This window comes from Theropithecus gelada, chromosome 2 (assembly GCF_003255815.1).
Source record: "Theropithecus gelada isolate Dixy chromosome 2, Tgel_1.0, whole genome shotgun sequence".
Taxonomy (NCBI): Eukaryota; Metazoa; Chordata; class Mammalia; order Primates; family Cercopithecidae; genus Theropithecus; species Theropithecus gelada.
Genome location: NC_037669.1, coordinates 81,482,764 through 81,497,262, shown reverse-complemented (window position 1 = coordinate 81,497,262; position 14,499 = coordinate 81,482,764). Strand labels below are relative to the sequence as shown.

Genomic DNA, 14,499 nt, shown 5'->3' with positions numbered 1-14,499 from the left:
ACCTGCCACCGCACCTCTTCCTGGGTGCCTCCTGTGGAAAGAAGCACCAGGTACCTCGAGCCACCAGGTCCCTTGCCACACGAAGAGGCTCAGCCATCTGCACCACACCCCCCACTGTGACTTCAGTGTCAGCAGAGGCACCTACCTCCAGAGTACATGTCAAATGCCCTCTGTCCCAGCACAGCTCCTGTGGTTCCTAGAGGTTAAGAGGAGAACGATTATCCCCTGTAACGCGTGTCGTTCTGCCTGTCGTTCTGCTGAAAATGGCTAATCTGTAGTCTAAGATCTAAAAACAGAACAAGAATATAATGAAATCAGGTCCTATAAAGAGCATGCAGGACTAAAGCAGGTGTCCAGGGATGGCTGGGCTCATCTGAGAGGTTCAAGAATGTAATGGCTAAGGGCGTCTCTGGAATCAAACTGAGTCTACTCAGTCTGAGTCTGTGTTCTGTCCTACCACTGTCTAACTCAGGACTTAGCATTTTGACCTCAATTCTTGCATCTGTACAGTGGGTTGTGGGAACTAAAGGAGATACATTTAAAATATTAATAGTAGTCATACAAGATGAATTTTAGCTGCAAAATCAAAATCAAAATGATAGTCGTCATCATTATTTCCACCTATATAGAAAACCTACAACTGGAGTCCTCCACCTCTCGAAGGCAAAGGGATTTGTGTTGGGCTAAGCGGTACTCAGTTTCCCAGGGTCCAGTAACCCGGATTGCGTTTGTGGATTTTGTGGGAGGAGGCGTCCGAAGGCCAAACCCTCCAGGGAACCGGGTCTTCGGGAGGAACGTTACAGTTCGCAATCTGTGCCACTAGATGGAGGTGTTGCAGAGGGGATGGCAGCTCCAAGGCTTACGGAGGAGGGTGGGGACCGGGTCTAGGGAGAGGCGCAGTCCAGGCGGCGCGAGCAGGCTCGCTTAGCAGCCCCTCCAGGATTCTCTAGGAGCCACGGAGCGTCCATGGAATGATTTACCTGGGGCCCTTAGAAGGAGTCTATGAACCTATGGAGCTGCTTTTGTGATCGCGTGCGCTCGTGAATGTTTCTGCAATGGGAGAGTGGTGGGGGTGGAGGCCGAGGCCAGCATAGCTTGAAGATCCTGAGGAATCTCTGCGCCACTGAAGGTTAAAGATTACTCGGTCTTTAGCAATCCTTGTGTTGTTCTTGGTCATATAGATGAGGATGATTTGTTGGGCTTCCCCACATGTGGCATACACAGCATGCACGTATACAGTAAGTGCTGTGTACATGGTTGAGACATTTCTAGTCTAGGGAGGTCGTTCAGGTGAATAAGTAAGACCTGGAGTTAACTCGATCCAGGTTCAAATGTAGGTGGTTTTTTTTTTTTTTTTTTTTTGAGATGGAGTCTCGTGCTGTGTCACCCAGGCTGGAGTGCAGTGGCGCGATCTCGGCTCACTGCAAGCTCCGCCTCCCAGGTTCAGGCCATTCTCCTGCCTCAGCCTCTGAGTAGCTGGGACTACAGGCGCCCGCCACCACGCCCGGCTAGTTTTTTTGTATTTTTAGTAGAGACGGGGTTTCACCATGTTAGCCAGGATGGTCTCGATCTCCTGACCTCGTGATCCGCCCGCCTCGGCCTCCCAAAGTGCTGGGATTACAGGCTTGAGCCACCGCGCCCGGCCCAAATGTAGGTGGTTTTATAGGCTGTGTGGCCTTGGACAAGTTGCTTAACCTCTTTTTTTTTTTTTTTTTTTTTTTGACAGGGTCTCTCTCTGTTGCCCGGGCTGGAGTGCGGTGGTGTGAGCTTGGCTGACTGCAGCCTCCACCTCCCAGGCTCAAGCAATCCTCCCACCTCAGCCTCCTGAGTAGCTGGGACTACAGGTGTGTGCCACCACACCCAGCTAATTTTTTAACTTTTTGTAGAGGCGGGGCGGATTGGTGGGGGCGGTTCACTGTTACTCAGACTGGTCTTGAACTTCTGAGCTCAAGTGATCCACCCACCTCAGCCTCTCAAAGTGCTGGGATTACAGGCATGAGCCACTGCACCCAGCCTACTTAACCTCTTTGAGCCCCGGTTTCTCACCTGGGAAATGGGGATATTGAGCATAGCTCCAGCCTAGCACAGTGATGGGGTTAAATGAAAAAGCACAGTGAGTGCCCAGTAAATGCTAGTTCTTATTGCCATCGATGGTTATTTTCATCCTTTCGGCTTTGTGAGAGGCAGGGAAAGAGGCCTAGTCTGGGGCCATCTCATTGGAGAATATGCAAAAGGCTTTTCTCAGGTGGGACCCATTTAGGAGAAAGTCAGCAGGTTTCAGCCAGGTCAGCTGCAGCCTGCGCCATTTCCTGCCCGCCCCCACTGTGGGCAGATGGATGGGAGTGTTGATGTAAGCTGAGGCTCCTACAGCCTTCTGGGGTCTGGCGTGCACGAAAGAGTGCTCTGAGACCAGCCTGGGCACACCCTTCCTACAGGAGGGAGCCACCATCCCTGCAGCCACTTCACTGAGGCTGGAGTGGAACAGGCCTGGGCCCTCCTCAAACCTGCAGAGGAACGGCTCCACGCAGCCTCCTGCCTCTCCCTGCCCTGGCCCTTCCTGGGCTCCTAGGAAGTTGGCCAGGGCTGTCCTCTGACTCCCGTCTGTCCAGGAACAGCCCCATCACTGCTCCAGGCCCCGACTTCTCCCCTGACGCAGCAGGGTTTCTTGGCAGAGTGAGAAAAAGCTTTCTCTGGAGTAAATTGCAGGGGCTTGAAGCTGGCAAGGCCGGGGCTCCCATCTTACCCTGTTCCTTCCTAAGTGTGCTCATGTGGTCCTGCCACCCACAAGCTCAACAAGTTCCTCCCTGAGCATCCCTTACACCTTTTCCCCATCCTGCCCTGACCTTTGTCCCAGAAGTGGCCCTTACAGCCAGGGAATGGCCCTCGTTTTCTAACAACAGAGGCAGAGAGGAGGTCTTGGCTGGGGCCAGACCACCTGGTCCTTACCTGACCCTGTAAGTCCACTCCCTCCTGAAACGTGTCCCTACTTCAGGCTTGGTGGCCCTCTGGCCTCCTGTTTAAGTGTGTGTCCTGCAGGAGATGCAGGGTTATCAAGGCCATGGATTCCCTTGTGGTCTCCCTGCCTCCAGCCCCCCAACTCCAAGCTGGAGGGAGGTTTCCGGAATGCAGGCCCGGCCCCTCCCGCCCTGCTCAAAGCCTTTCCGTGGCTCCCTACTGCTCTCGGCTTCCAATCACACTTCTTAGCAGGCTTGCTAGCTCCTCATCCTCTGGCCTTGCTTCTCTCCCCAGCCTTGCCTCTCCGTGTTGCCCGGCAAACCTCTCTCCTTCACTTTCCCTCCTCCTCCCTGCACTGTGTTGCCCCTGCCTGGAAGGAGCCTTCCCCAATTTTCTCCTGGCCAGTGCCCACAATCCTTCAGACCTCAGCTGGCTATCACCTCCAGCTGGAAGCCTTCCCTGAACCACCCTGGGTCTGTCCCCTGCTCTGCATCCTAGCTCCCATAGCTGTGCTTCCTGCCCCTCCAGAGAGGCTCACGACATTGAGATTGTTTGTGAGCTTCACGGATACCTACGGAGGCTGTGAAGCCAGGGCCTTTCTAGTTCTTGGCTGACCCCCAGTGTCCTGTACAGGGCCTGGCCCACAGTAGCTGCTGCCTGTATTTGTTGAATGAATGAATGAATGAATGAAGGTGTATACTCAGCATGTGATCTTGCACTGTCATTGGTTGTCCCCACATCCTCATTTGTGTTGGTTTAAGCAGAGTGGCTTTGAGGATGGGGTCATGTTTCACCTATGTTCCATAGGAGAAGTGTGTCCTCCTGAGATAGGAGCATGTGGCAGGGGCCTGGCTAGCTCTGTGGTTCTACAGCTCTGTGGGTCTTTGAGAACTTCTGTTCCCCAAGGCCAGCCACACTTCCCCTCCTGAGCTCTACGGGCGTTCCTGCTATGAGGTAGGAGCTGAGCCAATGTTGGTTGAATGAATATGCCGCTACCCCCTACCCTCCCTGGTGCTGGCTAGGAACTGTCTAGGGGATGGATCTGCAACTCACCATTCACCAGGGCGATGTTTAGGCCTCTGCCCACGTTGTTTTTCACAGGACTCATGATCCTGAAGACAATGAAGAAGAAATATGACAGTTGGTCCTGAGCGTGGAATGAACACTCTGCTCTCCCAGCTGGGGAACTCCGCAAGGGCCCACATAAGCAATGCAGAAGTGTTGGGAAACACGTGGAATAACTGGGACCATCTGTTTTCTCCTGAAAACTAGTGGTAGGCTGGATTCTCTAAAGAGTTTCTCGGCCGGGCGCGGTGGCTCAAGCCTGTAATCCTAGCACTTTGGGAGGCCGAGACGGGCGGATCACGAGGTCAGAAGATCGAGACCATCCTGGCTAACACGGTGAAACCCCGTCTCTACTAAAAAATACAAAAAAAAAACTAGCCGGGCGAGGTGGCGGGCGCCTGTAGTCCCAGCTACTCGGGAGGCTGAGGCAGGAGAATGGCGTAAACCCGGGAGGCGGAGCTTGCAGTGAGCTGAGATCCGGCCACTGCACTCCAGCCCAGGCGACAGAGCCAGACTCCGTCTCAAAAAAAAAAAAAAAAAAAAAAAAAAGAGTTTCTCAAGGCATGTTGGACCAGAACAACCTGCTCAGAGAAGAGGAGAGGTCCCTGCCTGGGCCTCTGAGGTGTTGGAGGCGGGGCCAGCCCACCCGGACTGGACGCTGTGAGGCCTGGCTGCTGGGAGGAGGCAGAACCCAGAAGGCTGCCACCATCCTGGGGTGTCTGAGTCCCCATGTGGCCCAGATGTGTTCCTGCTGGCCCAGCATCCGCACCCTTGTCTCTGGATGTGTGGTGGGAGAACTGTCTTTCTCCACGCACAGGCCAGGTGGTTCCGGGGATTGACCTCTCTCTCCCAGGCTTGGACAAGCAGAGCATCCTACATCCCCAGCTACAGTTACTGGCTGATATGGTTTCGCTGTGTCCCCACCCAAATCTCATCTTGAATTCCCACGTGTTGTGGGAGGGACCCAGTGGGAGGTGACTGAATCATGGGGGCAGGTCTTTCCCATGCTGTTCTTGTGATAGTGAGTAAGTCTCACGAGATCTGATGGTTTTATAGAGAGGAGTTCCCCTGCACAAGCTCTTTCTCTTGCCTGCTGCCATCCTTGTAAGATGTCATTGCTCCTCCTTTGCCTTCCACCGTGATTGTAGGGCTTCTCCTGCCACATTGAACTGTGAGTCCATTAAACTCTTTTTCCTGTATAAATTACTGAGTCTCGGGTATACCTTTATCAGCAGCCTGAAAACGGACGAATGCACTGGGCTAGGCTTGGTCATGTGACCCAGGCCAGTCAATGAAACACAGGCTTGGGACTTTTGCAGGGATAATTTAGACAGGAAGGCTCTTTTCCCATTAGGGTGCTAAGCTGGGCTAATATGTCAAACCAGCTGGCAGTCTCTCTTTTTAACCACATGGAGGAATCCCTTGCAAGTAGAAAAAAAAAAGCAAAGCTATTAGACAGAGGAGGGTAGAGCTGAAGATGGGATGAGAGACAGCCCTGATGACATTGTTTGAATCCCTGGATCCAGCTGGTCCTGAAGCTTGCCTACCACCCCTGGTCTTTTAGGTATTTGAACCCATCAGTTCCTTGTTTTGCCTAAACAGACTGTGGTTAGGTTCAGAATACTAGTTTAAACACCCGTCCCTGAGTTCTTTCGCAGGATGCACTTGCCGTCCCAGGGCCTTTACTGTCTTAGTTGGATGATGGGTAAACAGACTTTCTCCTGTACTTGGGCAGAAGCCCTGGTGCCTGCTATATCTGGGCTTTGATGCCTGAGTCAGGATCTTGAACCTTCTCTGCAGGCATCTCCTTTCATGGGAAGCCCAGCAACTTGGCTGTTAGACTTGAGGTCAAATCCTGGCCCTGCCACTCAGCAGGTGACCCTGTCTGCACCTCACTGTCCTCATCTTTACAACAGGAGTAATAGCTCCACCTCCCAGGATGTCAGGGGAATGAATGAGAGATGCTCTGAAGCACCAGGCAAGGTGCTGGCGGATGTGGGAACTATTTCAATTATTGTATTTGTGCCTCACACACCCAGAGTGAAAGGGAAGCTGTGGGCTGGTCTCACAGGCCAGTCCCTGTAGCCTCTGCAGTTTTTAATGAATGAATGAAATAAAATAAAAGAAACCTAGTTGCCCCTTAGGTACTTACGTGTGGCCTTCAAAGCACATAGAAGGGCCCACGACATTGGCTGCCCCGCTGCAGATTTTAAACGCAAAGTGGTTGGCTGGGCAGGGCTTGGTGAGGCCACACTTGTACTTTACAACCTCTGGGAAGGAAAGAGACCAGTTTTGGTGGGCAGCAGCTCGGGAGGTGCTTGGGGAGGGGAGGGCTGGGGCTAGGGCCAGGGTGCAGCTTGGGACGAAGCTCAGAGCCTCTTTCTGGGGGAGCCTTCGCTGACAGCAAAGTCTGGGAGATACGCCCTTCTGTGCTCCATGGTGCCTCCAACGCGGCCCCCACCAGAGCACACAGGACCAGCCCAGAATTAATTTTTGGGCTTTCCATCACAGCTCCAGCCCTAGCAGGACACCCTCAGTAAACGTAACTAGAGTAAACCTGAGTCACCATGATGAAGGGACTCTCCTGAGAACCTCTCATTTGGGCCACGGCAGCCTTCTGAGTCCCCAGAGGCCCCTGTTGAGAACTCCCAGGGACTCTGGTGGGGTGGGTGGGAGCACCTCTCTCTAGCCAGGTTCCCTTGGGCAAGTTCTCAACCTCCTTGCACCCCACTTTATCTGCAAAATGGAATATCTGTTGTGCCTCCCCACTGGGTTGTTGTGAGGAATACATGAGTGTGGTTTAATGCTCAGTATACACTGGCTATTCTTCTTCTCATCATTCATTCATTTATCACTCATTTCCTGAGCATCTACTAAGTGCCTGACACTGGGATACAACAGAGAACAGGCAGAGGGTTCCAATTCTCCCACTGGGAGCTCAACACGATGTTGGGAGCCCACTGGGTACTCACTAAGTGGCACCTCTGGTGATGTTGGCTGTTCCTAAGACCTACATCTTCTCCATGCAGCCTTCACAGGGTAAATTGGGGAGGTCCATGCCTAAGGAGAGATGCTGGTGGTACCTAGAGATGTGGCTGAGCGGCTGAGCCCTCAATGTGCTCTTTGAGAGCTGGGATGACATCTGCCCTTGCAGCCTGGCATGTTCTAATTCATCCTAATGTGTGCTTTTTAGCACCGCTGACAGTTTGGAAGGCAGCATTAGGGAGGATTGGGTAAACATGGATTTGGAGAATGCTGACCTGCTAAGGGAAAGCGGGGGTTGGGCAGCCTTTCCCTCCCCAGCCCCTGTGCCAGGCGTCTGGCCAAGGTCTGCCAGCGTGTGCTTTGGAGCAAAGCTGCAGGCTCCTTAAGGAAGCTTGCAGACGCCAAGACCTTGCTACATGCAAGGCACTGGGGCTAGGACTTTATGTTTATTATCTTATTGACTCATCCTGAAAACTCCTGTGCCTGGCACATAGTAGGCACTGGATAGTCTTCATTGCATAACACATACAACATTTGGGCCAGGCTGCACCTGAGGCTGGAAGGGACCATGTGGTTTCCAGGGCTTTCCCTGGTCTATAAGGAGCTTTTATGTGAATCAGGAAAATGCACCCCTCTGGAGGGGGCACAACCCACTTGTGCCAGGCTTGTAGGTAAAGGTGCCCCTTCTAGGAGCAAATGCAGCCCACACCAGGGAACCCTGCTGGCTTAGTTTCCCTTCACTGAGCAGGCAACCCTGAGAATCTGAGAGGAAATGCTTGTTTGGGGTTTCCCCTCTCCTGGTTTCAGCACACACACCTGATGGGTGGGACTGAACTCAAACCATGACATTGTCACCTAGAGAGTGGGTAGGGGGCAGAGGCATCTGTGAAGGGCTGTTCAGGAGAGAGTGGGTATCCAAGCCTGTGGCTTAGGGGCGAGAGGGTCGGACTGGGGGTGGACCAACTCCCCTTCTCCTCCTTCTTCACAGGATCCCTATGAAAGGTGCCCAGCCTCCACCTTTGGGATTGGCTGAGGAGCGATGCTGGGGAGGGAAGCCAGGGCATGGCTCCTGGTCTCCTACAGCCTTGGGGTCCCACCTCCAGCCACGTTCACCCCTCACCCAGAGAGTCTCACCTATGCAGGGAGATCATTCCCAGCCCTGGGGACCACTTCTGGAGTTTGCCCAGATCCTAATCAATTGCAGCTAAGTCTGATAAACCTGATGTCAACAGGCTGGCTTAAGCAGGCTTTTCCAGCATTGATTTTCTGACCATCCAGCCTTCACGGTCATGCTGCTGGATGAAGGGAGATGAGGCCAAGGGGGGCTCAACCTCTGGGAGGCAGGAGATTTGCTGTCTGGGTTCTGGCATAGAAGGCCGCTCCCATCAGCTGCCTCAATCCCTGAGACCCCTGGGAACCCTTGTGCTGTTGCTCAGGGCATGGAGCTGGTGTGCTACCAAGAGCACTAGGGCAGGGGTGCATTCAGGAAATAGGCTGCTCTTTCATTAATCTGCTTTGTGCCTTGCCAGAAATTGCTCCCTTTATCTTTGCCAACTGTGAAATCAGGGAGTTGGTTTAGATCAGGGTTGTCAAACAGGTTTCCTCTTAAATGTCAATGTGGACCTCCTGTTAAAGGCTTAATGATAAAGTTCTCAAGTCTGCCTATGGGCTTGGAGGGAAAGAATGCTGGGATCGATTGGAGATGTCTGCTATGGGAACAGGCAGGGTGGAAAGCAGCATGTGTGCTTGAATTTGCCATCCCCCCAGCAGGTGATGTCTAAGCATTTGATAGCAACAAGATGCTGTGACACTCTGTGTTCACTTCAGAATATGACTGAGGAGGCTTCAGGGAGCTAGGGTTAAGGGTGTAGGGTGAATGATTTGTGTTGCTTCATATTGTCTTTGTCTTCTGTAACCTTGCAGTGTACTGGGGCACCCATGTCCTTCTTAGTCAGGTAAAATCCTATTTTAGGAGCCACAGCCCTCTTCAGAGTCACCAACATGTTGAGAAGGAAATGGAGAGGGCCTGGAGGTATTGCCTCTTGCAAAGAGGGGTTGAGGGGGTGGGCTTGGGACTAGATGGTGGAGGGGGTTTGACTCCTGCCTCACCACTTATACCTATGTGACCTTGGCCAAGAGATTTCACTTCTCAGTGTCTTAGTTTCCTTATCTACAAAAGGGGCTAATTATAGCACCATCATAAGGTTGTATGTAGGATTGCATGAGATGCCTGTGAAGTTCTGAATCCAGTGTCTGGCACATAATAGGCACTCAATCAATGTTACTACTGCCATAATCACAGCTCTCCCTCCCTTCCTTGTCCTGACTCTCTAGCCAAGGCCTCCACTGGAGCGTTCTTGCCTCTAGGCCTTTGCAGAGAGGACACCTCCTCCCAGAAGCCTTCCCTGATCCTCCCATTGGAAGGGGGTGCCCCTCCTGGAACCCAGAGCACTTTCTCCACTTCTCTTGGCAGGTCTAACATTTCCACCCCAACAGACAATCAGCGCCCCTTCTGTTTGTCTCTGGGGCCCCTGTAGTGCCTGACATGGTCTCTGGCACTTTGCAGCAGGAGTCCTGAGCCAAGCCTGGGGTCACTGCAATAGGGTTAAGGAGCTCATCCCTGGCCCTTGGGCTCCCAGCTGTGTGGGGTTGTCGGGGGCAGGAGATGGGCAGTGGCAGGGTGTGGTCCAGACTGCAGCAGGGGAACTGAAGAAGGGGCAGAGTTGAACTGTGTCCCTACAGTCTGAATGGCTGAGAGGAGGCCACCCCTACCACAGGGCTTAGGGACTTTAGAAGGCACCATTGGGTCATGGAAGGAGAGGACCAGGAAGAATCTGGAAGCCCAGGTTTCTTGGGAACCTGTAGGGTTAGTAGCAGGGGCCCTGGGCCTTCTTGCCCTAGGGCAAATGGGAGCAGGGGGTGAGTGGATGAGTTTGGGGGAGGTGTGGAGCTGCACAGATACTCACGGATCTCCTTGGTGGATGGTGGTACTGGAGAGAAGACAGAATCTGGTTAGAGGAAAAGCACTTCGGACCCTCCTGCAGGAGGGAGGTTGGGGGCTAGGGGCTGGGGAGTGGGAAGAAGCGGCTTTAAATTGGCACTATTGAAATGAACTAAAAATCCCTTGCCACTGTCACCCCTTCACACAAATACATACACACACAGCACACATATACACAGATACACATGTGTACACATATGCACACACACATACACATGCACACACATGCATGCAGATATATGTGACACTCATGTATGCATACAGACACAGACATGCACACATATACAGACACACGTGTGCACATACAGACATGTGTACACACACATGCAGACATACATACGCATGTGTGTGCATATACACATGTACAAGACACACACACGACTCTCCCTTGGTTCAAAAGAAGCTGGACTGTTTGAGACCCACTGGAATTTGTGCCCTAGTTCCTAGTATATGACTGCACGAGACATTTAACCTCCCTGGGCCTCAGTTTCCTTGATGGCACATGAAGATGGCACATGTGATGACAGCCACCCTCAAGGGGCTGTGGAGGGGGCCCAGTGAGATCACTCTGTGAGGGCCGAGCCCAGTGCCTGGCCCCTGGGCCCCAGTGAAGGGTACAGTTGTGCTGCTGTGGGTGTTTGGCCCATATTGGGGTGTCTCTTTCCTGACTGTCCACACTGCATACTGTCTGCACTCGCTCTAGGGCCCTTGGCCACTTCCTGACATCTTATACCACATCCTAGTTGTTTTGCTGGTTCTACATCGTATCTCCCACCATGCCAGCAGTGACGTCTGGAGGACAGGACCTCCAGAGGAAGCAGAAATGCTAGGGGAAGAAGCTCTCCTTTTATGGGGGAACCCCCCAACACTTACACACTTTCCATTTGGTTCTCAGGGGCTGTCCATCTGGAAATGTCCCTACCCCTTGCCTCCAAGGCCCCAGGAGTGGCATGAGACCCAAGCTGGGTCAATCATAGTATCACATTCCTCTGGAGACAGAGCCCTTCCCTACTTCCCTATGTTGATATATAGCTGTGTGGGGGAGAGAGAGAAAAGAGAGAGAGAGAGAGAGAGAGAGAGAGAAAGTGCTTTTTCAGCCAGGTGAGAAGATGAGCATCAGGAGAGAAACCATCATGCCTGCCTTAGAGAGAAAGCTGCCCATGGAATGAGGCCCTAACCTGTTGAGGTCAAGTAGCAACAAGCAGAGCCCAGGGATGTAGAAAGAAGAGAGACCGGCTTTGGGACCTTCATGGGAGACTCCCAGATTCAGCCACATCTGAAGTCACAAGATACCCGTAATGGACCATCAAGACATGTTTTGTTGAAACCAGTTAGAGCTGAGTTGGTCACTCTCATCTGAAATAACCCTGTCTAACTTTCCAGGCACAGGGGTTCTTATTCTGGTTTCTGTGCCATGATTCTCTTTGGCAGTTTGGAAAAGCCGTGAACTCCCCTCAGAATAAAGTTATTCTCACTTCCCTTGAGACACTTATCACTTTATACTCCAACAGACTGTGTTATTAAATGCATAAAGTAAAATAAATTGGAAACCAATTATATATCAATGTAATATATTTTGCAAAAACAAAAACCAAATTTGTGCTATAGTAATATATGTGCTTCTATATCAGTGCATTAAATAATAAAATGAGGGTATGTGCACCCAGGTTAGGAACCTCTGAAGTAAATGAAAATTACTCCCTTCAGTGCTGAAACACAAGTGGTTCTTACTGGCCATCTTTCCCACTGGTTACATTTCCTGCTACTGTAAACATTTCTCGAGACTCTGCATCATGTTAATGCACTTTCACTTTTCTACATGCTGTAATCAAGTCTGTTTCTCTGACTCAGACCATGAGCAGGGCTATGTGTTCCTCATTCAGGGTCTCTGGGGCCAAACACAGAGTTCAAAACCCAGCAGTCACTTGATGATGGTTGGTTGGAGGTGTTGACTTGTCAAACCTCAAGTAGTTGGATACTGAGAGACAAATAATTACTGGGTCTCTTTTCAATTACTACCCCTTTCCCACCTCGGGCTGGGACTCTCTCCTCTAGAGGACACCCCTGAGCCTCCTACACTGACCTGGGCCCCTCACCTTTGAGGCCATTAATGCAGCCACATCACTGTCTAGTTTGTAAAAACAGCGATCCTGGGGAGGTGGTGGGGACATGGTGGCCACCAAGCATCTATATAAACTTATAAATCATCTCAGCATGGGCTGTGGAACATGCTTGACTAGAAGCAAACAAGGTAAGGGATCACAGACACTCCACTGTGGGGTCATGTTCAAGACTGGTTTACTTGCTGCCTTAGGAAGCTGGGAGAGGCCTGGGTCACTGATGTTTGTGAAGATGTCAGTGTAGGTGGTTCTTGGTCTTCAAATGGGACGAATCCAGAGATACAAATCCCTTCCCTTCACTTCTTCCTTTGATCAGAAAGGATTTGAATCTGGAACACCTGGGTTCCTATTCTTGTTCTAATATCTCCAAGAGGAACTTGGGTGAGTTTTTAAATCTCCTCAAGCTTCTGTTTTCTCAGAACACACGTGAAACCACATCAAGGATTGTGCTTGAGTCCATTCCACAACCATGCCATAGATCACTCTGTGGGACATTTGTGCAGGTTAAATGAGACTATGCATGTAAAGCAGCTAGCATCCAGCATCCTTCCACTTGTCCATCCATTCATTCATTCACCTGTCCACCCACCCATCATCCACCAACCCACCCACCCACCATCTACCTATGTTGTCATCCACCCATCCATCTACTCACTCATCCCTTCTCCAGCCACTCGTCCATCCATCCACCCTTCCCTCCATCTACCCATCTACCCATCCACCCATCCATCTACCCACTCATCCCTTCTCCCCCAACCCATCCATCTGCTTATCTTTCCATCTATCCATCCAGCCATTCACACATGCACCCACCCACTCATCCATTCTCCACCCACCCATTCATTCACCCATCTCCCCATTTGCCCATTCAACTGTCCATCTACTCATCCCTCCATCTACCCATCCAACCATCTATTTATCTATCCACCCACCCACTCAGCCATTCTTCACTTATCCATCCATTTATCCATCCATCCATCCATCCATCCATCCATCCATCCATCCATCCATCTCTCCATCTACCCATCCATCCATCTACTCATTCTGCCATCTACCCATCCATCCACCCATCCATTTATCTATCCATCCATCCACCCATCCACCTGTTTTTTTTTTTTTTTTCGCTCATCAAATGTTTAGTAGGCATCTGCTCTGTGCCAGGCACTTAGAGAGGTGAATGCACACAACATAAAATCCTTGTCTTCAGGAAGCTCACATTCTAGGGTGTGGAGACAGGCAACAAACAACGAAACATAAAAACCATAATGACAGATAATGGTGGTGTTCTGATGGAAAAAGCCTGACATGAGAGAAGCTAAACTAGGAGGAAGGGGTGCAACCTTAGCTGAGACTGGAAAGCAGAGAAGGAGCCAGGTGGAAGGGTGGGTGGCGGGTGGGGGGATCTGCATGAAGAGATACAGGAAGAGGGAGCAGTAGGTGCAGGTGAAGACACTCAATACATGATTTTCTTTCTTCCCTTCCTCCCACCTCCCTTCCTTCTGTTCTTCCTCCCTCTGTTCTTCTTCCTTTCTTTCCTTCCTTCTTGGGGTCACCTTTTCTAAGTGGTCCTTGATGTGGGCACATGTGTTGCCCAGGGCCTTGCAATGCACCTCTGTTCCCCATGGACTCCACCCTTCCTGGCAGCCTGGGGGTGCCCCCTCTCCCTGCAATGGCTGGGGTCCCAAAGGTGGCACAGCTTGTCATGTCTCCAGGGTCACCTAGGGATGGAGGGAAGAATATGTCTTCATCCTCCAGGCATGGTCTGCAGTTGCTGCCCCCAGCATTGAGCCCCACTCACCCAGCCAGCGTGGCAGACGGATGGTTTTCATGCTGAAGCTCATGTAACTTCGAACAAAGATCCATGTCGTGATTATGGCAAAGATGAGGGCCAGGAGGCGAAGCACACCTGCCGAGCAAGGGGATGCTGCCAGGAGACCACAGAGCCAAGACCACATCGCAAGACCACGTGTGAGTTCTTCCCGAACTGCACAGACCCCATGCTATAGGCTCAGACCACATCCACGCTGGGGACCAGACCATGGGACCATGTGTGAATTTGTCCGGTGGCCAGATGGTGAGATTGTGCTGCCAGGTCATGTGGCAACATTTACCCAAGTGGGTTCCCTGGGAGAGAAAGTTAAAAATGTACCTGCCTGGGCTCCACTTAGCCCTCCAGAGAGAGAGAATCTCTAGCAATGAGGCCAGCATTCTGGACCTTTCTATAGCCCCTTAAGGGGAGGCCTGAAAACTGCGGTGGGAGGGCAGGACTCTGGGAGGAGAGCTCTGGAACAGGAGTAAAGAAGGCTGTGGCCAGTGCTCAGGGCAGCCAGCAGTGCTGTGTGACTCTGAGCAGGAGCTCAGCCTCTCTGAGCT

General features: G+C 51.8%; 1 protein-coding gene across 1 annotated transcript in view; it reads right to left on the bottom strand.

Annotated features, from left to right (window-relative positions):
- The window catches only part of FAM3D (family with sequence similarity 3 member D), a 34,531-nt gene that overhangs the window by 7,385 nt on the left and 12,647 nt on the right, over positions 1-14,499 (bottom strand). The window contains exons 3-7 of the mRNA XM_025375968.1: positions 13,925-14,032; positions 9,972-9,995; positions 6,173-6,290; positions 4,009-4,067; positions 146-196 (exon numbers count right to left, since the gene is read on the bottom strand). Coding sequence (XP_025231753.1) covers positions 146-196; positions 4,009-4,067; positions 6,173-6,290; positions 9,972-9,995; positions 13,925-14,032 — 360 coding nt within the window. The remainder of the gene's footprint in view (positions 1-145; positions 197-4,008; positions 4,068-6,172; positions 6,291-9,971; positions 9,996-13,924; positions 14,033-14,499) is intronic.